The 25862-nt window shown below is 42.7% G+C and overlaps 1 protein-coding gene across 1 annotated transcript in view; it reads left to right on the forward strand.

Annotated features, from left to right (window-relative positions):
* The window catches only part of CNTNAP2 (contactin associated protein 2), a 1378773-nt gene that overhangs the window by 947163 nt on the left and 405748 nt on the right, over nucleotides 1-25862 (forward strand). The window contains exon 14 of the mRNA XM_047095265.1: nucleotides 4023-4179. Coding sequence (XP_046951221.1) covers nucleotides 4023-4179 — 157 coding nt within the window. The remainder of the gene's footprint in view (nucleotides 1-4022; nucleotides 4180-25862) is intronic.

Raw genomic sequence — 25862 nt, forward strand, 5'->3', positions numbered from 1 at the left:
AATAAAAGGTTTTGGGGAAACTGGACAGCTATATGCAAAAGAATGAAACTGGACCACTTTCTTACACCATACACAAAAATAAACTCAAAACGAATTAAAGACCTAAATGTGACACATGAAACCATAAAACTAGTAAAAGAAGACATAGGCACTAACCCCTTAGGCATCAGCATTAGCAACATATTTGTGGATAGATCTCTTCAGGAAAGGGAAATAAAAGTAAAAATAAACTGTTGGGACTAGACCAAAATGAAAAGCTTTTGCAAAGCAGAGGAAACCATCAACAAAATGAAAAATCAACCTACTGACTGGGAGAAGATATTTACAGATGATATATCCAATAAGGTGTTAATATCCCAAAAATAGAAAGAAATTGTACAACTGAACACCAAAAAAACAATAAATAAGTAATCTGATAAAAAAAAAAGGGGCAGAGGATGTGAATAGGATATTTTTGGAAGAAGACATCCAGACGACCAATGAAGAGAAGGTCAGCATCACTCATCACCAGGGAAATGCAGATCAAAACCACAAGGAGGGGCGCCTGGGTGGCTCAGTTGGTTAAGCATCCAACTTCAGCTCAGGTAATGATCACATGGCTCGTGAGTTGGAGCCCTGAGTTGGGCTGTCCGAGCTGTCTGTGCTGACAGCTCAGAGCCTGGAGCCTGCTTCGGATTCCCCATCTCCCTCTCTCTCTGCACCTCCCCTGCTTGCACTCTCTCTCTCAAAAGTGAATAAACATTTTAAAATGTAAAGAAAAAAACATAAGGAGATATCACCTCCTACCAGTCAAATGGCTATTATCAAAATGACAAGAAATAACTAGTGTTGACAAGGATGTGGACAAAGGAAACCCTCATAAGCTATTGGTGGGAATGTAAATTAGTGCAACCACTGTGGAAAATAGTATGGAAGTTCCTTAAAAAGTGAAAAATAGAACTACCATACGATCCAGTAATTCTCCCACTGGGTTTTATGCGAAGAATACAAAAACACTAACTTGAAAAGATATATGCAGCCCTATGTTTACTGTATTATTAACCATAGCCAAGATATAGAAGCAACCCAAGTGTCCATTGATAGATGAATGGATAAAGAAGATGGTGTGTGTCTGTGTGTATGTGTGTGTGTGTGTGTGTGTGTGTGTGTGTGTGTGATCGACTATTAGCCATAAAAAGAGTGAGATCTTGCCATTTACATGAACATGGATAGACCTAAAGGGTATTATGCTAAATGAAATAAGTCAGAGAAAGACAAATACCATATGATCTCACTTACGTGTGGATTCTAAAAAACAAAACAAATGAACAAGCAAAAAGCCAGACTCATAAATACAAAGAACACACTGGTGATTGCCAGAAGGGAGGGAGGATGGAAGATGGGTGAAATGGGTGAAGGAGATTAAGAGGTACAGACTTTGAGTTATAAAATAAATAAGTCACGGGGATGAAGAATACAGCAGAGGGAATACAGTTGATAAATATCGTAATAATGTGTGTGGTGACAGATGGGGACTGCTCTAACAATGATGAGCACTGAGTAATGTATAGAATGATCGAATCACTAGATTGTACACCTGAAACTAATATAATGTTGTATGTCAACTATACTTCCATAATAAAATAAAAATAAATAATCTACCTTAAAAAAAAAAAAAGACAAAACCGCAGCAGTTTTTATCCCATTCCAGTATGGCTCTTGCCTCATTTTCATTTCTTTTTTTTTCAACGTTTATTTATTTTTGGGACAGAGAGAGACAGAGCATGAACGGGGGAGGGGCAGAGAGAGAGGGAGACACAGAATCGGAAACAGGCTCCAGGCTCCGAGCCATCAGCCCAGAGCCTGACGCGGGGCTCGAACTCACGGACCGCGAGATGGTGACCTGGCTGAAGTCGGACGCTTAACCGACTGCGCCACCCAGGCGCCCCGCCTCATTTTCATTTCTGAGCAATCACACAGGTACTGGGGCAAGTGCATACCTAGGGTCCTGAAAGGGTGGTTGAGTTATTATAATTGGAATTCCAGCCATATACCTGAAGACTTTGACCGGCCTTCTCGGCTTCCTGGCTGACACTGCCCCCAGTAGGTTCCATTCCCTCCCAGCTTCCTGCAGGAGAAGCTCGTCTTAGGACCTCCCCTTCTCCCATTTTGTTCCCTCCCCTGTCTGTCGCTGCCTAGCTTCTTCTTGCCATCATTCACCTGAAACTCCCCTCAACAAAGTCTCCTGTGAGCGCTGAGCTGTCAAACTAAAAGAAAAAGTTAAGATTCCCATCTTCATGGACTTTGCTCTGAAATCTGACAATTCAGACCACACTGTCTTTTCGAAGTTCTTTGGTTTTTTTCCCTCCTCCCTCTCTGACTGCTCCCTTTCCTGACTTCCACCATGGCCATCTGCCTCTTTCTCTTCTCCAAGTGCTCTTATGATCTAAAAGATTCCAACTGCATCTCTCCTGCTACCAGTATTTGCTCATTTACCCTCATGGTTCCTAAAATGGGACCTGCAGCCCAATAATGCTCCTGAGACCCAGACTTCTACATCCAATCGCCTGTTTTATGTATCAAGTCCATCACCCTTTCTTCAACACATTCCCTAAGCTTCTCATCTTCCTCCCCCATTATCTTGGTGAAACGCATCACCCAAGCCAGAAGCCTGGGATTATTCCACAACACCTTCTTCCTGTCCTCTCTGTCACCCTAATCCCAACAGTCCTACACCAATTATACTTTGCTAATCTCTTCCTATTTTCTCTTCCTCTCCGTTTCCACTACTATTTTATTATTTCTCTTCTGTATTAACGTGGGAGCATCACCTCTGGCCTCCCTGACTTTATCCCCTGGAAATCTTTCACCTTACTATAGATATTTGAGATACAAATTTGATTATGAAAATTCCCTGCTTAAAATCCTTTAATTGGCTCACATGACTTACAGGACGAAGTTCAATCTCTTTAAGTTGGGAGGAAATAAACACTGAAAAGCAAAAATAAGCCAGTGCAAAGTAACTTCTCATTTAGACAAAGATTTTTTGTGATATGCCCTCATCTCCCATCTATTACTACCTACCCCTGCTACCCTTTGAGCCTTATTCTACCATATTCTACCTACACACTCCTATATATTTTTCCATATAGAACTTTACCTCTCTGTCTTTTTACATTCTGCTCCCTCTTCCTACAAGCCTTTACCTCTCTTACATCCTTATTCACCCGAGTAATGCCCATTCAGCCTTCAACACATAGCTCAAATACTTTACCTTCTCCGGGAAACTTTTCTTCATGACCTCTTTTCCCTCATTCAGGCTCCCGTGTGTCATAAATCTTGTTAAACTCAATCTTTATCTCCATCATGCTGCCAAGTTTCTTAGAGTGTTTGACATGCAGTGGAAACTCAAGCACTGTTTGATGAGTGGATAAATGAATGAATATGAGTGCATATTAGGCCAAATAACAAAAAGGAAAGTGTGTTACGTAAGAGTGTTGTACAATATCTTGTGACATACAGTGTCATACTTCTGGTTTGGGAGCAGATCCGCGGTGTGATTGAAAGAGTCACTTCGCCTCTCTAGACCTCAGTTTCCTTACCTGCAAAATAAGGAGATCGCCTTAAGACACAATGAAGGTCATCTGGCTCTAATAGTCGGTGATCCCCCAGACTCTCATGTCACAGAAGAGCGCGGCTAGTCGTGAGCTCAGCTGTAATTTACAGAATCAGTGCACGGTCTATATGCCTTCATCAGGAGTGTCCCCATATGGCCAGCACTGGGGGGCACCTAAGTTCCTGAAGCTTCAAGGTCAAAGTGTCTTCCAGGGAAGGAGGTGCACATTCTGGTGGGGAAACTTACCATTGCCCATCGTGATTTTTTATTAAATATTCCTGTTATTGAAAGACGTTTACTTTTAAAGAGGGTAAAGTGATGTTCGGTCTACCGGACCGCGATGGTACCTCTGGGTGCGAGGGTGTGCGTGTGGCATTAAAGCGAGCGTGCCTCATCTACCTGACTGTGCCGTTTCCTTTTCTCATAGATGGAAGTCCTTACACCTGGTGGGTCGGCAAGGCCAACGAGAAGCATTACTACTGGGGCGGCTCCGGGCCCGGGATCCAGAAGTGTGCGTGCGGCATAGAGCGAAACTGCACAGACCCAAAGTACTACTGTAACTGCGATGCGGATTACAAGCAGTGGTGAGTGCATGCTCCCCTCCCCACGGGCCTTCAGGTCAGAGCGATTCGGTAGAAGAGACCATTTGAAAATTGCTGAAATAATAGGACAATAGGGTAGCAGTGTCTGGGAAGTAACCCAGGTGACAAATGTCAGGAACACACCAAAAAACATAAAAGCAGAAAGAGGTCAGCATTACAGCGGGTGCGTTCAGAAATAAACAGGCACAAAATTGATGCATTCCCATTTTATTCAGAGAGAAGAATAATGAGCCATGTAGAAGATGGTGCTTTACATTATGAAACGTGCTTAGTAACAACAGAGGGAATGGCCGTGGGCAGGGAGCCCATGGGCAGGCGTGTGAGAGAGTCCCCGGTAAATGGTCTCCTTCCACCTCCTGCAATGTTTGCTTTGAGAAGCTGCCTGAGAGAAAAAGAGGAGGGGGAAGGGAAAGGAGAACGTCATTCTTTGCTCTATCTTGAGCAACAGTGTTTGCCTGTCTACTGTTTCTTCGTGCCTTGAACTGTTTATAACTGTGATACAGATCAAGTCCAGGAAGGATCCATCTTGGGTTTCTTCCCTCCCTCTCCTGGCTTTTGTTCTGCTTCACAGTGAATGGCTGGGTCTGCATCTGTGTGATAAAGATAAAGATAAAAGATAAAGGTAAAGATAAAGATAAAGATAAAGATAAAGATAAAGATAAAGATAAAGATAAAACCAGCTGTCATTCCGTGTGCAAAACAGAGGCCCCGGAACTTAGGTGAAAGTCTGTAAACCCAAGTACATCTTTCCCCAGAAATACATATCACACACCTGCTTCTCACAATTTCAGAAGCAGGGAGGACCCTCTGTGCTCCTCTCCTGCCCCCGGCCAGCAGCAGAGAGCAGGGCTCCGAATTTTCCCAAGAACAACCACAGGTTACTTCCGTCTGCTTCTGGTTCACACTATTTAGAAAGACAATTTACAAGACAAGTTCATTCTACCGGTTAACTGAAAACTAATTCTAATTGTAAACTTATATGATTTCTAGGTAGGGCGTCTACCTATTTTCCAAATTTTCTCTTAGCAAATGAAATGAATTAGCAAGGCTGTATATTTCAGTGTTTTAGAATTGCGTGTGCACGTGCATCGTGCATGTGCAAGTAGCTACCATTACTCTTTGATCATGGTCTATTGTAAGGAGAAAAGCATGAAACTCAATTTTTAAGTTTATTTGTTTGGAAGTTGTCTCTACACACACATTCACACACTCCGCAAAGACTGGAAGTCAGGAGAACAGAAGCCAAAGGCAGGGCTCTGAAGTTGACTTTTCATTCATTAAGTCAGTCTACCATCACTCAACAGATATTGATTGAACATCTTATGTACCAGGTACTGGGGATAAAACACTGAATGACAAGGACAAGAATCCCTGCCTTGACCTATGTTCTTGTTGTCGCTTGTTACTGGTGTGTGTGTCCTTAAGCAAGTTTCATAGACTCAGATCCATTAGTCAGTTCAACGTTGAATCCCAGGCCCTTCGAGAAGCTGACTGTGTCCTCTCCAAGAAGGAGAAGTGGGAGCATTGTCCCGGGTGGTTCATTGTCTAGCAACGCGGAGGGTTCATCCTACCACAGAAGACAGTTGACATATTCAGAAAAAGGGAAATCTTGTGCATATAGCCAAGTGAAATTCATTTTTGTCAGACATCCTGATGAGTGCTAGGGATAGAATGGTAAATAGAACTTGCATCTTGTCCTGAAAGAGCTCAAAAACCAGTTGTAGGAAAAAAAAACCCACAGAAACAGGCAGCATAATACAATCAGTGCTCTGATAAAGGTATTACAGGATACAACAAAACCAATGGAAGAAAATTTAAGTCTGACTGAGGGAGTGGAGGGAGCGGTTAGTAAAGTGCTCGCAGGAAGAAGGATGCTTGAGAGAGAAGAAAGAGTTTGCTGGGCACACTCATCCTCACAAGATCGTCTTGGAGGAGAAGCAGTTTGAGCAAGCGTCCGCGCAGTAGATTTGGAATGCGGTGTGGACAAGAGGAGCCACAGTAACGCTAAGCATGTGGGCAGTACGACATCGGCACTTCCGTTCTTTGCGGGGCATGGTGGGAGTTTGGATTTCCCAGTGATGAGCCCTGTGGAGGTAGGCTTGATGGAGCAGGCAGAGGGGGAGGGGGATGTCACAACAGTCCTTGAAAGACATCAAGGGCTTAAGGTGAAACGAAGGCACGGCCACAAAGGAGGAAAGTGTATGAGATGTTGTGACGTGTCTAGCAAAGTTGATAGTTAGGCCTCTGTGAGAAGTAAGGGAGGAATGTGGGTAGGCTCCCCCTTGGGCACCTGGAAATGGAGTGGAAGCAGGGCCATGCATCAGGCTAAGGAATAAAGCTTTGAGCCAGTAGATGGTGAGTTCCGCTTGGCAAGTATTAAGTTGGAGGTGCCAGCATAACATCATGTCTAAATCCAGAGAGGTGCCGTTAATGGGATGGCCGGTAAGAAATAGAGACTTCAGAGAAATGTCTTTGGGTCTGAAATCATTTCCAAGAACATACCCGAATTCAGATCAAAGTGAGCAGACTCATCGCAGACAGACCTATTCGACGGCACTCACACACATTGCTCTGGCAAGACGTGATCGGATCGTAACCGTTGACAGTTTCTCGGGGCCCCAGACACCCCACCCCTTTGCTTCTGTGAAACTTGTCTGATGTCCCCTTTAACAGAAGCACTATCTTCTGAGAAAACTGAAATATATAATGAATATGTTCACCATAAATAGCTATTAAAAGGATCTTCCCTGTTTAGCACGAGAAAGAAAGCTTTTGGTGATGTCTTCTTGGTCTTTGAATTCACCAGCACCTGGCAAAGGCCTTGCTATGTGGATGCTTTACAAATGACATAGATTTGACACTTCTGAGGGAAGCTTTCAACCACTCTGAAACACAGATTTGTTGTCTGTATAATAAAAATAAATCTTGATTGGCAGACTTCTGTGCAAGTAAATGGATTATAGGATATGAAAACATTCTGTAAATTGTATAATATGGGATACATAGCTATTTGCAATTCTTAATTATATAATTTTCAGTGCAAGTCTTCATGATTCCAAATGAATCTTTAGAGGGGCGCCTGGGTGGCTCATTCGGTTAAGCGTCTGACTTCAGCTCAGGTCAGGTTCTCGCGGTTCGTGGGTTCGAGCCCCGTGTCGGGCTCTGTGCTGACAGCTCGGAGCCTGGAGCCTGCTTCGGATTCTGTGTCTCCCTCTTTCTCTGCCCCTCCCCTACTCATGCCCTGTCTCTCTCTCTCTCTCTCTTTCCCTCTCTCTCTCTCTCTCTCTCCCCCCCCCAAAAAATAAATACACATTTATTTTAAACATTAGAGTAGGACATATTATTTTTACTATTTGCATGTTGAATGCAACCCTAGCTAAAGTTGTTAACAATTTTACAGTTGCATAAATTTATAGTTGCATAAATTTACAGTTGCATAAATTGGGGCCCAGGAAAATTTAAATAAGTTTCCGAAAATTATATTAGAAATGAGAAACAGAGAGAAGGCCAAGACCCAGATTTCCAAACTTCCAGTTCAATGTTTTTCTATAATATCACGATCAAGGAAGACTACTCACATTGTTTTTCCATCTTTTTAATGATTTATGAATTTAGTGTCTAACTAGCCATATGTGAATTTTAAACTTAAAGTTTAACCAAACAGACTACATGTCTTATGTTCTTTTTTTTTTTTCTAGAGGAACTCTAAAACTTAGATTAAGCATTTTTTCTTATTTATTAGAGAAAAATACACAAAAATGAAGCTGGGATAAATGAGATTATAGCTCAGGACACAAGTGGGCCTCGTAGCAAAGCTATGATGACCTATGAGAACTCTCACCATCTCCATGATTGCCTGATTATCTGTGCCGTGAGAAGTTTTGCACAGTTATTTCTGAGACTGAACGTAATTTAACATTTATGATTTACTATTCTCAGCAACAGTAAATAGTCCCACCTACCGTGCCAGAACCCTAATTAAGTGAGCCTTGGTCTCAGCTAAGTGCCCACCACTGGGTAATTCGTGGTCTCTTGCCGCCTGACTCAATGAGCTCACTCATCACATCTGAAATTAGCAATGCCAAAAATGAAATTACCAGTGAAGGCGTGCTAGTCATTGCTTCACTGCCCTTTTCTCGTTGCACTTGGAGAATTTCTGGGTAACTGTGTGCGGGCCAACATGAGCCCATACGCCGGGGGAAATGAGGGAGGTGAAAAGCTATTAACACAGTCTCTGTGTTACAGTCAGGGAGCAGTTCCCACCTCCGTCTTAGAAAAGACCAGGTACATACTAACTTGTGCCCCATTCCATTGGCCCTGAATGGAGTTGGCTTGTCTTCCTGGCCTAGAAATAGAAATAAGCCATGACCAACTTTATATAGACAGCAGAACCTCTTTAATGCTTTAAAACCAGAAACATTGGGCTCAGCTTCCTACCAACAATTGTTAAGTACTTTGAATGTTTTGAAAAGGAATCATTATATATTTTCTCACCATTTATAAACAGTTTCATCTCATCTTTGATAGCGTCTTTCCATGAAACGTCTTTACTTTTACTCAAAGTGAAATGCTTGCGTGTGCGTTCTCGTTTGCCATGTGGCTCAGATCACAATAGTGAACGTTTGGGGATGTTAATCACGTGTCAGTTTCAAGAGCTCCAATGTTCCATGTCATTGACACATTACAGTGACCCTACGATTAAGGTACTTACTTTATGCTCATTTTACAAATCAGGAAATTAAGTCCCAGAGAGGTTAAGTTACTTCCCCAAGGTCACACAGCTAACAAGTGGGAGAACCACAATTCGAAAACTCCAGACTCATGCTGAGATATTCTGCAGCCAGGCATAAAGTCTGTAAAATTTTTAAATATGCTCTGTGTAGAGTGTGGCAAACAAGCTGCCTTATAGAGGCAATTTGCTGGGGCGCCTGGGTGGCTAAGTCCGTTAAGTGTCCGACTTCAGCTCAGGTGATGATTTTACGGTTCGTGGGTCTGAGCCCCACATTGGGCTCTGTGCTGACAACTCGGAGCCTGGAGCCTGCTTCAGATTCTGTCTGCCTCTCTCTGCCCCTCCTCTGCTCATGCGCGCGCGCGCTCTCTCTCTCTCTCTCTCTCTCTCTCTCTCAAAAAGAAATATTAAAATGAAGGCAATTTGCTATCAAACCTTTAACAGATATTCTTTGAACCTTTTACTATATGGCATTTTAGTTTCTTAAATAGATACAAACAAATGTAGGTACTTTTCTCCCCATTTTTTATAGCAGCCAAGACAAAACAAACCCAAACAGAAATTTCCATCAATAGAATCTTAAGTAATTATATTATCGGGTTGTTGAAGGAAGGAAGGAAGTAGATACACAAACACTTGCATAGAAAAATAGCCAAAGTAAAAATACAAAAAGAAAGCTGAAGAATATACAATATGAGTCTGTTTTTGTAAAAAAATACACATACACCCATAACCCTTATATACATATAGGCAAGTTCTGGAAACCGTACAAAATAAACTATTTTTTTAATGTTTATTTATTTATTTTGAGAGAGAGAGAGAGAGAGAGAGAGAGAGCGAGCATGAGTGGGGGGCGGGGTCAGGAGCAAGAATCCCAAACAGGCTCCACACTCAGCACAGAGCCCGACGTGGGACTCGAAATCATGAACCATGAGATGGTGACCTGAGCCGAAACCAAGAGTCAGACGCTTAACTGACTGAGCCACCCAGGTGCTCCATTGTGCTAACTCTTGTTAATGGTTTACTTTGCAGGTGCCTGGGTGTTTCAGTCAGTTAAGTAAGTGACAGACTCTTGATTCTGACTTAGGTCATGATCTCATGGCGGTGAGCTGGAACCCCTCCTTGGGCTCCATGCTGACAGTGCGGAGCCTGCCTGGGATGCTCTCTCTCTCTCTCTCTCTCTCCCTCTCCCTCTCCCTCTCTCCCTCCCTCCCTCCCTCTCTCTCTCTGCCCCCTCCCACATTCACTGTCTCTGTAAATAAATAAATAAGCTTAAAAAAAAGAGTTAACCCAGTAGACGAAGGAGTCTTGTCTTTATCCCATTCTACATCTTATTTACCCTTTGGATTTTTGGCCGTGATTATAGTTAAGCTGTTTGATTAAAATTTCTAAAAGTAGTTTCCAAATCTTATATGGAAAAGTAAGGGCCCTCACAGGCATCCCATTACATAACAAAACAATATTAAACCAGACTCTTAAGAAAGCAGATAGAAGAATAATGTTCGATAACAGCACAAAAGCTACTCTCTTCTTGATTCTGTTGTCCCCAGTATTGGGGTGAGTTTCTAGGAAAGCTGGAGAGTGCTCCTCTCCCATGTAGCACGGTGAAACACAACATCTAGGCCACTAGCCTTTACCTACCTGCAGAAGACTACGGTTTATCTCGATCTGAATTCTGTAAAACTCATGCTCGTGCCGTTAATCCTTCTGGGATCCTGCTTGAGACAACATTCTCAGTCGTCTGATTCTCAGTCGTCTGATTCTTGCCTATTAGAGGATGTGATATTACGAATAGTATGGGTATCAGTTATGAGTAATGCTCTTCTGGTCGCGAAACCAACCAAAACAGTAGCCAATATTCAAATAAGTGTGTGTGTGTGTGTGTGTGTGTGTGTGTGAAATGAAATATTAAAATGGGTAGTTACCCATACATTTCCTTTTTAGAGACATAAATGGAGCTGACCTTCTAATCTAATGAAGGCTATCTTTCTTCATTTAAGTTAAGCTTTGCTTAAAAAACACAAAGAAAGATGGGGTACCTGGGTGGCTCAGTCAGTTGAGCATCCGACTTCAGCTCAGGTCATGATCTCACTGCTCCTGAGTTCAAGCCCCACATCGGGCTCTGTGCTGACAGCTTGGAGCCTGGATCCTGCTTCGGATTCTGTCTCTGTCTCTCTGCTCCTCCCCCGCGCTTGCTTTCTCTCTCTCACATGTAAATAAATATTTTTAAAAAATTTTTTAAAAAGCAAAGACAGAAAAAGGGAACTTTAAACTGATTGGGCCCCAGAGTTTCAGTGTATTTCAGCACAGTGCAGATTTCAGACACGTTCCATGACCCCCTGGATTTTAGTCCTTCTACTTCCTCTCTGAAGTCTACCGGTCAGATTTCCTGCACCGTGAGGTTGCATCTAAATAGGATATTCCTCGAAAGTCTAGCAGCTAAGCTCGTTTAGAAGTGTAACTACTTTTCAATATGTGGGTCGGGGCTAAGAGCTCCAGGCGAGGGCTTCTGCTCTTTCATTCGGAATTCACCCTGAGATGTGAAATAGGAAATATGAGCGAGGCACAGGTAGGCGGGTGCTGGAGAGTTCCAGATGCCAAGCAGCCCTGCAAGTTGAAAGACCTCTTAGCCATGGGGGTAGGGAAATGCCTCTCCCCATTTCCAGAGGAAAGCATGAAAATGATACATTATGTTCTGTCTCAGGGATATTTTGGTGCCAACTTACTTGGCACAGCATAGAACCTCCTGTCACCTCATGGATTGTGTCATGACAGAAAGGTAATTGGGCACCGGAGAAGATGTCAGCAGAGTGTCAATATGGTTTGACCACTGCCCCTAAATAATATTGATGACAGGAAAGGGAGAGGGATTAATCAGGCGTGAGCCTGTCAGATGTTCGGAGCGCGCTGCAGGTTCCAGAGAAAGATGCACCCCACGGACAGAATGCTAAATGGACTCCCGACAGAAGACATTATTTAGCCATCTCGCGAAAAACAGAACGAAGACGCAAGAAGGCTTTCTGAGAAAAGCGTAGTTCATTTTCCATCACCTCTCCCTGGCACGCTTTAAAAAGAGGGAGATCTCTTCTATTTTCTGGGATGAAAAAAAAAATTGCGGTCTCCCTAAAAATCGACCATGAGTAAAGAAAGGATCAAGTCAAAAGCCATGTGGTTCAGTTTAGGCCGAAGAGCCAGGCAAGCAGTTTTGGGGCCCCGTGGCAAGCGGGTCGTGGGGGTGCCACATGTGACACAGCCCGTTTGTTTGCTCGCCCTGTGTACTTCCGGAAGGTGACATCCATTCCACGCGAAACTCACCATCACACCCTCCTTACCGCCTCTCCTGGGCCTTTCACAGATGCCTGGCCCTCTGTGGTTCCAGCTTGTCTCTTGCTACGGCTCACTTCTAAACCTGACCTCGGAGCAGTACTGTAGCAACCTCCCAAAATAATTCCGAAGCTTGACGCTCCCCCATCCAACGACTTTATAACTGTGGTTATCACCGTCTGGCTTCATAGAAACTAGAACCACCTAGGAAGCACTGAAAATTACTGATCATCAGGCCCTGCCTCGGAGTAATCAAACCCAAAATCTCTGAGGGTCAGGTCTGGCCATCCCAGATTCTGCACACTTCCAGGATTTCGAGTGTGTGGCCAGGGCTAAGAACCAGTGATTTCTGGTTAACTTGAACTGCACGTAATAAAAAATATATATATAAAGAAATAAGCTTTAAGCAAGATGAAAGCTTATTTCCCTATTATGTAAAAGTAGCCCACACTCCTCCCAACAACCTGCTCTAGTGTTCTTAGAGTTTGACCACATCCTCAGGCTCCAGTAGGGCTTCCAGTGCTCCGGCCGTCACATTCACATTCACATTCCAGGCAGAAGGTGAGATCTCCAGAGTCTCTTCCCATCTTACCCGCCCAGCTTGACCTCACTGTCCACCACGGCCATTCTGAGAACGTGTGTACTTCCTCATCGCCGGCCCGTGACCTGCACCTAAAATATCCCATCTCGTGTCTGCGGAGCAAACATCACTCCCCACTGAAGATCAGCTTCCATGCTTATTTCTCGAGGAGCTCTCCCCCACTTTGCCCACACCCCCCCCCAACATCTAACCAAAACCTGTTACTTAAAAGCTTGCCTCCCTAGGGGCACCTGGGTGGCTCAGTAGGTTAAGCGTCCGACTTGGCTCAGGTCATGATCTGACGGTCCGTGAGTTCGAGCCACGCGTCGGGCTCTGTGCTGACAGCTCAGAGCCTGGAGCCTGTTTCAGATTCTGTGTCTCCCTGTCTCTCTGACCCTCCCCCGTTCATGCTCTGTCTCTCTCTGTCTCAAAAATAAATAAACATTAAAAAAAATTAAAAAAATAAAAGCTTGCCTCGCTCGTTCCCAAAGCCAATTTATTATAATGTTATTTTGTGTCTTACCTATCACTGTTTGTCTCCTCTCTCAAACTGTAAGCCTCACGAGGCCAAACCCCACACCTCATTCCTGTTTATAAATCCTCTGTGCCTGTCGCTAGCTACTCAGCAACTATCTACAATTTGATTTAAACCTGTAGCTCTTTAGAGATTTATTTTTTTTTTTTTTTACTGTGTGTAAACTTTCCTTTTGTCGTGAAATATAATGCACAAGAGACGCCCATACTTGACTCTTTGAAGATATTCTTTTTACTCTGGGCAGCGAAAATTGGAAAGTGATTTTGTATTTGCGTAGTAATGTAATTCCACCAAGATAGATCTTAAAATGCTAATAATATGCGTATACGAATACGTGTATCTGTTCTTATATATTCATTTACACATATCTACATATATGTTAAATATACATATGGCATTATTATATATGATGTATAATACGTTTATTCATTTTTTGGAAGCATGCTCATTGTGTTCAGCTAACTAAATGCCTTATATTAATATGAAATAATTTACTCTGTATGCAAGAAGGTAAATGACTGAGATGGAAATACAGGACACTTGGAGAATGAGAGGAGATGTACCCAGATAATAATACTTTCCTGCCTATCTTTGTCATCACTGAGGAGGGTGTACCCCTACTATAGGCAGTGTGGGTGGTATGCAGGATAATGGTCCCCAAAGATGTTCAGGGTCTGATTTCCAGAACCCACTACCGTGTTACCTTACATGGTAGAAGGGGCTTTGCAGATGGATGAAGGGTAAAAACCTTGAGATGCGAGGTTGGTGAACCGTCTCATCAAAAGAGTACTTAAAAATGAAGCACATTTCCCAGCTGTGGAGAGAAGGAAATCTGGTGATGGAAGGAAGATTGGAGAGAGCCTGGATTGCTATCTTTGCAGGTGAAGGAGGGGATCCGTGAGCCATGCGTGTGGGTATCGTCTAGACGCTGAAAAAGGCAAGGGAAATGGATCGTCCCCCAGAAATTCCAGAAAGAAACTGAGCCCTGACAACACCTTGATTTTAGTCCAGTCGGACTCATGCTGGAGTATTAATCTATAGAACTGTAAGAGAACAGCTCTATGCTGTTTTCAGACCCTTGGTTTCTGGTCATTTGCTATGGCAGCAATAGAAAACCTACAGACCTACTTTCTACTATGGTTGGCGTCACTGAAAACACCCTGCAAAACTTTTTCTCCCTCGTGTTGGTGTAGAGTCAAGGTTGACTGGTAGACTAGCCTTGAAGCAAATTTAAAAAGAACGTCCTTAAAAGTAATCTTATGGCCAAAGCCACATTCCCTTGCCCGTACATCGCCTGCTGATGGAAAAGCTTCAAGCCCCTGTGGAGAACACGTAGGGTCTTCCTTGGACGTATGGTTCTCTTGACCAGGGAGGATGGGTTGCCCATTCTTATCTGCGATTGGATCTCCTTCAAGCGGATGACTGTATCGCTGATGCCAGCAGCTTTTACAACTCAGAAACATTCATTTATACATCCAGTCGTTCAGCCACGTCTGAGTCCCTGCTAGGTACCAGGGATGCACCAGACCTTCCTGCTGGTCCTGAGAAACACAGAGGGGTGGGCAGCCTTAATGGTATGCCTCCCGCTGGAAGATTTCAGATGTCTCCTTGATCCCTTCACACGTTTTAATTTCACAAATCCGATCCTGCCTTCTTTTTTCCTTTAATTTTAATTGACAGGCAGAGAAATGAGTGCATAATGAGGGTTTTTATCCATTTTCTTATTTTCCTAATAACCAATGAATTAAAGAGGGACATTATGAGCATTAGGAGATTTCCAATTGTGATACCCCGTTTTATGGCAGGTGCCATTAGCCTGCATCTAGCCTTGATCTATTATTTATAGCCTGTTAAACTCGGCATGATCCAGATAGCCCCAACTCCACCAGCAGTGAGGCGTCATAGCTAGGACAAGGGCTGGAAAATAATGAGCAGTATTCTTTCCTGCCATTATTGTTTGGGGATATTTTGGTCAGTGTACTTCATTGCATGGAAACTGTCCTGTTTTCTAAGGGCCTTGATGCAATAGTCAATTATAAAATGGATTTTTCTGGAGTTATCCGTCGCATTCATTCATTTCGCCAATTGTGCAGTGAGTTTCCATTGTGCATTCTACCAGTCCAGTCACAGTACAAGACGATGCCACCGCTGAACTGCCCAGGTGCACTTATGCACACTTATTTCAATAAATACAGTACAGTTCCATAAGTGCATTTCCTCTTCTTCATGATTTTCTTAAGAACATTTTCTTTTCTCTGCCATGTTTTATTGTGAGAATATATAATACGCATAAAATAAACAATATGCCTGTCTCTATGTTATCAGAAAGGCTTCTAGTGAACAGTAGTAATTGTGGTTTTGGACAATCAAAGGTTATTCGTGAGTTTTTGACTTTGGATCGGGGTGGGGAGGTGGATGGGGGAGATTGGCACCTCTAACCCCCCTGTTGATCAAAGGGAGGGGGATTCTTTGATAAGGAAAACAAAGTAACACTAGGACACAAGGGTGGGCTGTAGAGTGTGTATTTTCAAATCAAAGAGAACTTGTGAAAACCTTCCTGAGAAAGAAAACCCTCCCAAGAAAATGGTTAAGAATGATCCTGTCAAGTCCCAATTAACCACATTCAAATTATCCCCAGTATAGACTATCCACACTGCTTATTTCTAATATAGAAAGCATTACAGTAATCACATTTAATCTTTGTTACATTTTAAATAGACATGTCAATGCAAAATACAAATATTGAAGAGAAAATGGAGACAAGAGGAAAAGAAATGAAGAAATGTGGTGAAGGAGAAAACAACAGTGATATGAAATAGCCAGTCTTTCTTGTTAAGAGCAACCTTTTCGATCTGAATGTATATGTTGGTTTTGTGCTGCCAGTATCCAACCCTGTTTATAATTCAAAGTCAATATTGGGAGAAATCCATCATTGACACTAACACGGCAGCCTTCTGAAGGGTCAGGCCGGGGCATCTGGACGGCCACTGCCCAAGCCTTCCTCCCCCTTCTTTTCAAGGGCATAGACTGTCTCTTGGGCTTCCATAAACATACTGATGGCTTTTCAGGGACTGAATACTGATGGCTTCTCAGGGACTTTTCAGGGACACTGTGGGGTAGGAAGTCTGGAAGGAATGTGATACCATGCACATGACAGCTTGGATTTTTTTGTTCTAGTGATGGGTTATTTTCCACAGCAGGTGTATCTTGCCATTGGTTTGCCCCAGGATGCTTCATCCAGGCTCTGAAGTCTAGAAGCCACTCAGACTACCCACAGTATTTCCTGTGAGTGCATATCCATTCCAATTCTAGGAGTACTTCAGACTGTGTTCATCAGTATTAACTCGCTCAAGACTGCATTCAGAAATAGATAAAGGGGCTGAAGGGGCATGAGAAATGGTTATGAGTTGAGAGCAAAAGAGGAGGTAAAAATCAGTTTGTTATAATTTATCCCAACCCCAATCTGAGGCATCAGTATCGTGTGGCTACCAAAATACACAACAAAATAAAATACTCTTGATATCACCTCAGTCAAGTGTCCCAATCATAGGAGTCTGTAGCAAGTATCTGTTATACCTCACTTGAAGTGTTATATCTAATACTGAAAAACTGGAACATGGAAAATGAGGTTGGGGAATTTGACAAGTATTCTGTATGAGGAACAGTTGAGGAAGAGAGGAAGGAAAGGGGACGGGAGAGGAGGGGACAGGACAGGATGGGAGGATGGAAGGAAGGAAGGAAGGAAGGAAGGAAGGAAGGAAGGAAGGAAGGAAGGAAGGAAGGAAGGAAGGAAAACAGTCTACTATTCAGTACAAGAATCCATTCCCTTGTGTTATGGGTTGAATTGTGTCCCCTAAAAAAGATATGTTGAAGTCCTAACACCATTACTTGTCAATGTGACCTTATTTGGACGTAAGGTCTTTGCAGATGTCATCAAGTTAAGATGAAATCATTAGGGTGGGTCCTAATCCAATATGAGTGGTGTCTTTGTAACAAGAGAAGAAGAGACCCAGAAACAGACACACACAAAGAAGAGGAAAACCATGTGAAGATACACACACAAGGAGAATACCAGGATGAAGGATGGAGGCAGAGATTGGAGTGATGTGTCTACAAGCCAAGGAATGCTGAGGATTGCCAGAAACACCCCGAAGCTAAGAGAACGGCATGGGTCAAATTCTCCCCTAGACCCTTCAGAGAGAGCATGACCCTGGAGACACTTTGATTTTGGATTTCTAGCCTCTAGAACTGTTGGGAAGTAAATTTCTGTTGTCTTAAGCCACCCAGTTCGAGGTCCTTTGTAACCGCAATGCTGGCTCCCAAGCCAGGGCATTTCCCCGTGGGTTGTTGGCAGGCAGTTACTTCCCAAATGCTGACTGTGCTTGGAGCACTTTATCTGCATATCTTCCTGCAGTCTTCACAACAACCCTATGAAGTAGGTACCATTTTTAGGTCAAGCTTGTAAATAAGGGAACCAAGGCTTAGCAAGTTGATGAACTTGCCCAGGACCACACGGTCAATAAGTAGTGAATGGGATGAATGGAAGCAATCTCATGCTGGGAGCCATGATTTCAACCATGATGCTATATTTTCTCTGGAGAGAAAGGGGAGCTAGTACAATGGATCAAAGAGCTAAAAATAGGGGAGATACAGCAGGGAAGGCATCGAGTTGTACTACAGTATGTCTTTGAGAAAGATGAAAGAAGGAAATGCACCCGTACACTATCCTCCAGGAATCCTTGCGGGGAGCTTGGGAGTGGGGCTGTCCATGAGAGCAGTGACCAAGGTAAACCAAGGGACAGTGGTCAATACCTCTCCCATCCTAGAGAAACAGAATACGTGTGGCGATTGGGATTGATAAGGAGACCCAGAAAAGTTTCTAGAAAGAATGGGCAGAATAAATATGCATGAACCATATGATTCAAAACTGTTATTAAATTAAGGTGCATAGCATGGCACTGTTGATTTCCCATTAGCGTGCCAACATCATTACTTTAGTGAGTGTAAACATATATATGATGCCTTTATTTTCTCCAGTAATGCTTACGCTCCTGCCGTGGTCCTTTTCTGTAGCCCCCCCTTGGGAATAGTGCACAGGTGACTTTCAACCCGTGTCCTAATCACTTTCACCTGAGAAGTACTGAGCTTCTTTCCTGTCACCTGCCTTTTCCTGTACAAACAGGGTCTGTGGTCTTTGTCTAGGTCTTCCTCCCATCTCCTCACATTTCGGGGATCTTCCTGCCCAGTCCATTCTTTTTTGTCATCATGAAGAACCTACTTCCATTCCCAGGAACCTGTCTTCCTGTAGTCTTAAGTCATGGCCATCATGACTCCAAACCAAATCTCCTCTTTAACCAGCTGAGTTGTCCTTCTTGACCAGTTGCAATCATCACCCAGGTCCCCTATGAAACCACTAGAGTCATCGCCAAGACTCCCGTTAACTCTGTAGCAGGTTTCCTCTCTAGAGATGCAGTCCAAAGTCTTACTCTACCATGAATTTCCAGCTTTTTTTAACGTTTATTTATTATTGAGAGACAGAGAGACACAGAGCATGAGCAGGGGAGAGGTAGAGAGAGGGAAAGACAGAAAATCTGAAGTAGGCTCCAGACTCTAAGCTTGTCAGCACAGAGCCCGACGCGGGGCTTGAACTCACAAACTGTGAGATCGTGACCTGAGCCGAAGTCAGTCGCCTAACCAACTGAGCCACCCAGGCGCCCCTCCAGCCTTTTTTTTTTTTTTAACTGTGGGTCCCATCAGTCACTGGCAAGCTTTTGGAAATATGAGGAATTCTAAGAAGTTAGTTGTGTAGTTGTATACTTCACATACTACTACAAATAAGCTAATTTTATTTTTAATACAGTTTAATAGAGCAGTTTTAGGTTCACAGCAGAATTGAGTGGAAGGTACACAGAGTCCCTATTCTCCCAACCATCAACGTCCTTTACCAGGGTAGCACATTTGTGACAATAAATGAACCCACAGTGACACATAATGATGATCCATTTGGGTCTACATTAAAGTTCATCCTTGGTGTTATACATTCTGTGGGTTTGGATAAATACATAATGACACGTAGCCACCATTATAGGATCATACAGAACAGTTTCTCTACCCTAAAAATGTACTGTACCTGTTCATGCCTCTTTCGCCTCTACCTCCTGCCAACCATTGATTTTGTTTACTGTCTCCATAGTTTTGCCTTTTACAGATTGTCATAGAGTTGAATCGTACAGCATGTAGCCTTTTCATATGGGACTAATTTTATTTTAATAAAAAATGTTAAATAGTACATGGAAGAATTTAGGGACGTTGACATTGTGAAAACCAAGATATATGTAACTATCCTCTCCTTGAAATTTAAATAAGGTGCAAATATCCTTTGAGCTGGATGTAACTTGCTCAAATGAAATCTGAGTTGAAAGTCCAGTATGAAAGGATATTGAAAGTGTCTTGACCGAGGGGAGGAGCAGTTAAGAGCTCTACCAACTACGTGTGTCCTTTACCCATCACCCTCAACGACAGGTGGTAAGGATTTTTATGAATCCTCCAGGGTTTCATGAAGTTATAACATTATTAAAACCACAGATTTCAGAAAATAAGACTTAAAAAATTGAGTCAGGTTATAATAGGAATATAGCAAAAATGTCTTCTTTCTTCCATAACCAAGTGTGAAAAGCAATCTATAATTGTCAGAGTTTATCTGATCTGCTTGACTTATGCTTTTTAATCCCTTGGCCTATACTTCCTCGAGTTCAAGGACTGATACTTGTAAACCAAAGATATTACTAATAGTCAAAGTTCAAAGAAAATTAAAGCCAATATCTCTGAATATGTTGAATACGTCAAATGACTGTGATTTACATATAATCACATTCATTCCAAATTAAAATTAAAGTTTGATTGACTGCCTGGTATACAGATTGTAGGCCATGAAAAGCTTCTGTAGTCTTTGCACCCAAATTTATTTTGTAAACATTTAGGATAAGTATCCAAAAATGAGAAAGGGAAAAGAAAGATTTTATTAAGGAAAACTGAGGACTCCAGCAAAATCTGCATAAAGAAAGCAATGTTTTTAAAATACTTTGTTGGTTCAAGTTCAAGTAATAAAACAATGGAGTTTTTGACTCTTAAGACAAGTTGACATATTTAAAAGTAGTTTGATGATTTGGAGATGTCTGAAGACTCTCCTCCAGAGAGTCTGGATATTTCCTCCAGAATTTGAATTATTTATAATCCCATAATTAATTACACAGAGCAAAACTGAATTGCTATTAAATGCCAAAGAAACCAATTTAAATTGGCATTCATCTACAAAGTCAGCTCCTATATACTCACAGCAGATTTTTAAGGTTTAATATTTACTATAATAAGTCAATAAAACTACACATATCAGAAAGGGTAGAAAGTCTCCTCCAAAGATAAATATAATGTACATGGTAATTTTAGATTAATACAGAATTTTTTTTAAGATTTCCATTTCCTAAAGATAACTATTTTAAGCAAGGAAAATGGACAATGTCCTGTTCTCCCAAACAGTTATTGACCTATTGACTAGACCTCTCTCTTAATCTCATCCAGCCTGGGTGGGTGACAGTAACAACCTATGTCACATGGAGAAAACCTCTGAAGTTTTGGTTAGAATGTTTGAAATACTGTGGACATTAGTAGCTCAATAAAGTGGGTTTTTTTTAATGTTTATTTACTTTAGAGACAGAGATAGACAGAGTGTGAGCAGGGGAGGTGCAGAGAGAGAGGGAGACACAGAATCCAAAGCAGGCTCCAGGCTCTGAGCTGTCAGTACAGAGCCTGACGCATGGCTCTCGAACTCATGACCTGTGAGATCATGACCTGAGCCGAAATCAGACACTCGACCCACTGCGCCACCCAGGCGCCCCAGTAGCTCAGTAAAGTTTAAAAAGAAGTTTGATTTACTATAAGGCTTAGAAAAGTGGAATAAATAGGATTTCAAACATTGTGGAACAAATCAAACAGCTTCTAAGTTCAGAAGAATTGGCAGGCATAAGTTAGTGAACTGGCCAATAGCATCATTCTTTCAAAATAAGTTTCTAAACCCAAGTCATTTCTTTGCGCTCATGCAATATCTTCAGAATTTCATGGAGTACCATGAGCTCTGTTTCACCAATAAACTTTGAAATGTTAAGCTAAGTGCAGAAAAGCTCTTTGCAGATGCAGGAGGTCACTGATGCTGCCTGGGGGGGTTTCTCTTCAGCCCACGGTGGCGAGAGGACCCCAGAGTCAAGCTCTAGGCCACTGCACTATTTTCCTCTTGCAGAATGTCCTAAACCGGTCAAACCGGTGGTTTTTCAGCCAGTGAGCCTGTTCTGACTGATCCAAATTTATGCAAGAGGGTATTACTCTAAATGGTTCATTTGTGATTCTCCGTATGAAGTAGGTTTGGCGTGTAATTAAAAACCACTGAATTTTCCCACCTACCGCTTGTGTGGCCTTTACAGTGTCTCTTGGTCTTTTAGAGTCTGTTTTTTCACCTGGGGCAGCAGCACTGGTAGAAGTCAGTTATTCCTCCAAAGTAGGAAATTAATTGGTGTCTTGCTTATTTCTGAGATTCTCTGAGGTGTACCTAGTTTTGATTATCAAAGGCCACCAAGCCCTCGGTTTTTAAAAATCATCTCTGGATGGAAAGCCTGCATACGGTGATGAGCGGGAGGTGAATTAAACCGTAAAAGTTATACTTTCAAACACGGAAGGGCTCTGAAGCGTCCAGAGCATCAGGGCTTTTTACCTAAGAGGGCATTGAAGAAAATTGCAGATATAAATATCATCGGCAGCATCGGAGTCACGAACAGCCCAGGTTACCACGGAATGGTGGGGCCATGGGTCTCAAAGTTTATGAACTTAACCGTTCTACAGGCAGCGTGTAAAGGAAGTCCAGAAGATGAAACGTTTCACATCCTGTCCTGTTCACCGTATGTCTATTACCTTTCCCCCAAAGACTTGGCTGCCAGAAATACATGTAGATTTACAACTTTCCAGTTCTGTTGTTCATGTTCCAAAAGACTTCTTCCACTCCAATTGCATTTAAATTTGAAACACAAATATGGAGATATTTGGAACGACTTACTCTATTGAGTACATTTTATAGCTAACAGCACATTGTTCTGGTAGAACATTTAGCTCTGTCTTTGGCCATGCAGTTGAGAAATTACGTTGACTAATAATCGAATGTAAAGTCATTCTTTTTATCTAAAAGATTTGGATAAATCTTTTATTGAGAAATACTCAGGCTGAATTCAGGAGTCTGCGTTTATTTGCATCAGCTCAGAATTGGATTTTATGCCACCTTTTGTTCAATGGCAAGTTGAGATTTTATCACTGAAATTGTTTACAAGGTTATGTTAAATCAGGGTTGAGAGAGACTATATTGTGACACATGATTCAAGGCTACTAATTCAATTCTATATTTTTGGCTTCTGTTCTTAAATTTTTGTGATGTTTATTTTATTTATTTTGAGAAAGAGAGAAAGAGAAAGTGAGCAGGAGAGGGACAGGCAGAGAGGTAGAGAGAGGATCCCAAGCAGGCTCCTCACTGTCAATGCACAGCCCAACGTGGGGCTTGAATTCATGAACCATGAGATCATGACCCCAGCCCCCAGCTGAAATCAAGAGTCAAAGGCTTAACTGACTGAGCCTCCCAGGTGCCTCTATTTTTAGCTTCTCTTTAACCTCTTGTAAATACCCAGTGAAGTCTGGTATGCCCTTGCCCTTCTAGTCTAGTCATATAATTTACAATTAAAAAGAAAGCTTCAGGGGTGCCTGGGTGGCTCAGTTGGTTAAGTGAGTGACTTCAGCTCAGGTCATGATCTCGAGGTTCTTGAGTTCAAGCCCCGCACCGGGCTCTGTGCTGTCAGCTCAGAGCCTGGAACCCGCATCGGATTCTGTGTCTCCCTCTCTCTCTCTTTCTCTCTCTGTCCCTCCCCCACTTTGCATCCCCCCCAAAAGTAAATAAACATTAAAAAGAAAAGAAGAAGAAAGCTTCATTTTAGAATAATTTTTCATTTACCAGGTTAGGAAGAAATCTTCATATACTTCTTTTGTTCAAAACCGTATTAAAAGAACCCTCCTATACATTCGCCTTCTCTACTTCACTATTTTTCTCCTCCCTATGGATATGTTTGTCTGGAAATCAAGTATGCATCGTAGTCTGCAGGACATCAGACTCTTCGGAGAGATGCAACGTAACACTTGCTATAAGCCCTTATTTTCGTTCCGCACTTAATCTTCATAAAACCCTTCTTTTCCTTGAATCCAGTACCAGCTCATTTGAAAGTGTGCTTTTTGAGCGGATGAGAAGAAAATTCTAAAGTAAATTAAATAACTAGGCCTTCTTTGTACTCTTTAAAACACACATTGAGGGGCGCCTGGGTGGCGCAGTCGGTTAAGCGTCCGACTTCAGCCAGGTCACGATCTCGCGGTCCGTGAGTTCGAGCCCCGCGTCGGGCTCTGGGCTGATGGCTCAGAGCCTGGAGCCTGTTTCGGATTCTGTGTCTGCCTCTCTCTCTGCCCCTCCCCCGTTCATGCTCTGTCTCTCTCTGTCCCAAAAAAATAAATAAAAACCGTTGAAAAAAAAAAATTAAAACACACATTGGTTTTTTAGAATTGCCCTAAAATAGCTAAACATAAGGACTTCCATCTTCCCACATTAGGTCTCGGTAGCAATTGTATTTCGAAAGGAAGCTTAGGGAAAGCAAAATAAAACCCAGGTGTGTGATTTTTAGATCACGTATTGGGGCACACCGATCCAGTCTCTTTTGCAGGGTTATGGTGTCATATTCACCTATTAGGAACCAGTGGGCCTTGACCCCAAGGGTGAGTGGGTTGAGTATTGACAGAAGACTGGTCGGTCAGGTAGGGCTCGGTCTGAAAGGCAGAGAGGAGCCCGTTGCAAAAGAGGGTGAGAGGTATGGTGAGAGTTTTTGTGTGCCTCGCCTGGAACATGAATGCAGAAGAGAGCAAATGGTGGAATAAGGAAGGGCAGTGTTGAGAAGGCATCTTGGAGACGGTTTTGCTTCACTCAGCTGCGAAATGACTACATGTATTCATTTATCTCTCCCCTCCCTCATTTGGAGGGTATGATAAATGTGTTTCTTTAAATCTGTTTTCTTGAAACACAATAAATACAAACAAGTGTTGCACACACACACACACACACACACACACACACCCCGCCCCTTGATAATCGGCATAGGCCTGGTATTCAGTTACACACCCACTCTTGACAAACGTTGATTTGAAACATGGTACTCAAAATAGGAGACACGATGGTTGACTTCCTGTTTCTTTCCCACAATGCCCTGGATCTCTTAAATGGAGCTCTGTAGGTCTCTGTGTGCCTTTGATACAGAAAAAACAACACAACACAAGAGTGAATGGGTTAGAACAAGCTTTGGCAGCTGTGGACAAGGTCGAACCCGTTGCTACAGGGCAAAGGTGGCCTAAAATCAGGGAGGAAGACCTGTTCCAGTCTCTGCCAGTATTCTCTGGGGGGTCGAGAGATACCCACATCACGTCCACCATAGTGGCTCCTGCCTATAAGATTTTCCTCCCTACCTTTATTCTCAGATATCTTACTGCTGAACTGAAGAGCGGGAAGCCATGGCAGGCCGGTCTTGTCTGGATCGTGGCAAGAAGTCAGAGGAAAGAACCAGCCTGGTCTTTTTGTGAATCCTCTGCCTGCTACCTTTAGAATCTGTTTGTTCTTATTCATGTTTTCATGCCCTTGATGTTTTCTCAGGAAGATCTTTAAATTGCCTCCCCCAGCTTCCCACCTCCCATATACATTCACCCAACATAACACCTTCCAAGGCGCAGGGGTTTCCTATGGTTTTACCAATACTGAGCAATACATACATACTCAGATCCGAATTAGTGGCCTACAATGTATGAGACAAAAATAGGGTTCTCAGCAGAGCACAGCTGGAGGATGAACGTTTCCTAAGGCCGTCGGTCATCTGAACCCTCGGACTACCCGTTCTGGTGCCTTAGTCCTGTGTTGTGGTGCCTTCTTGCAGGCACCCCCACTGTCGTTTTCTTTCCATGTTGCATCAGTGCTCACTCCTCAGGAAGGGAACTTACTTCCCCGGGGGAGACCTCCCTCTTTGGATAAAAGCAACAATTTCTGGGCTTTTATTTGGGAATGTATTTTAATTCCCTGGGTGGTACCAAAGAGCAACACTAAGCTCTCATTTCCCAGACCCCATTGAGGTATTAATGACTTCCTAGATTTTTTTTTACCATGACTTGAAGGTCAACATTTCATCAGTAATCGCGAGATAAGAGGGATTTTTGGATGAAAAACCCTAATTGCTCCTAAATCCTACTGTATAATAATAATGATAATGACAAGTAGTTGCCATCTGGGCACCAGGTGCCGTAGATCCTCACCATGGTGAATCCACATGACAATCCTCCGAAGTAGGAGGTAGGAGTTTTGTTCCCGTTTCTCAGATGCACCAGGTGAG

The sequence above is a fragment of the Lynx rufus genome, unplaced genomic scaffold, assembly GCF_022079265.1.
Source record: "Lynx rufus isolate CCGP_SWC_20201006 ecotype Redwood Valley unplaced genomic scaffold, mLynRuf1.p SCAF_4, whole genome shotgun sequence".
NCBI classification, from domain to species: Eukaryota; Metazoa; Chordata; class Mammalia; order Carnivora; family Felidae; genus Lynx; species Lynx rufus.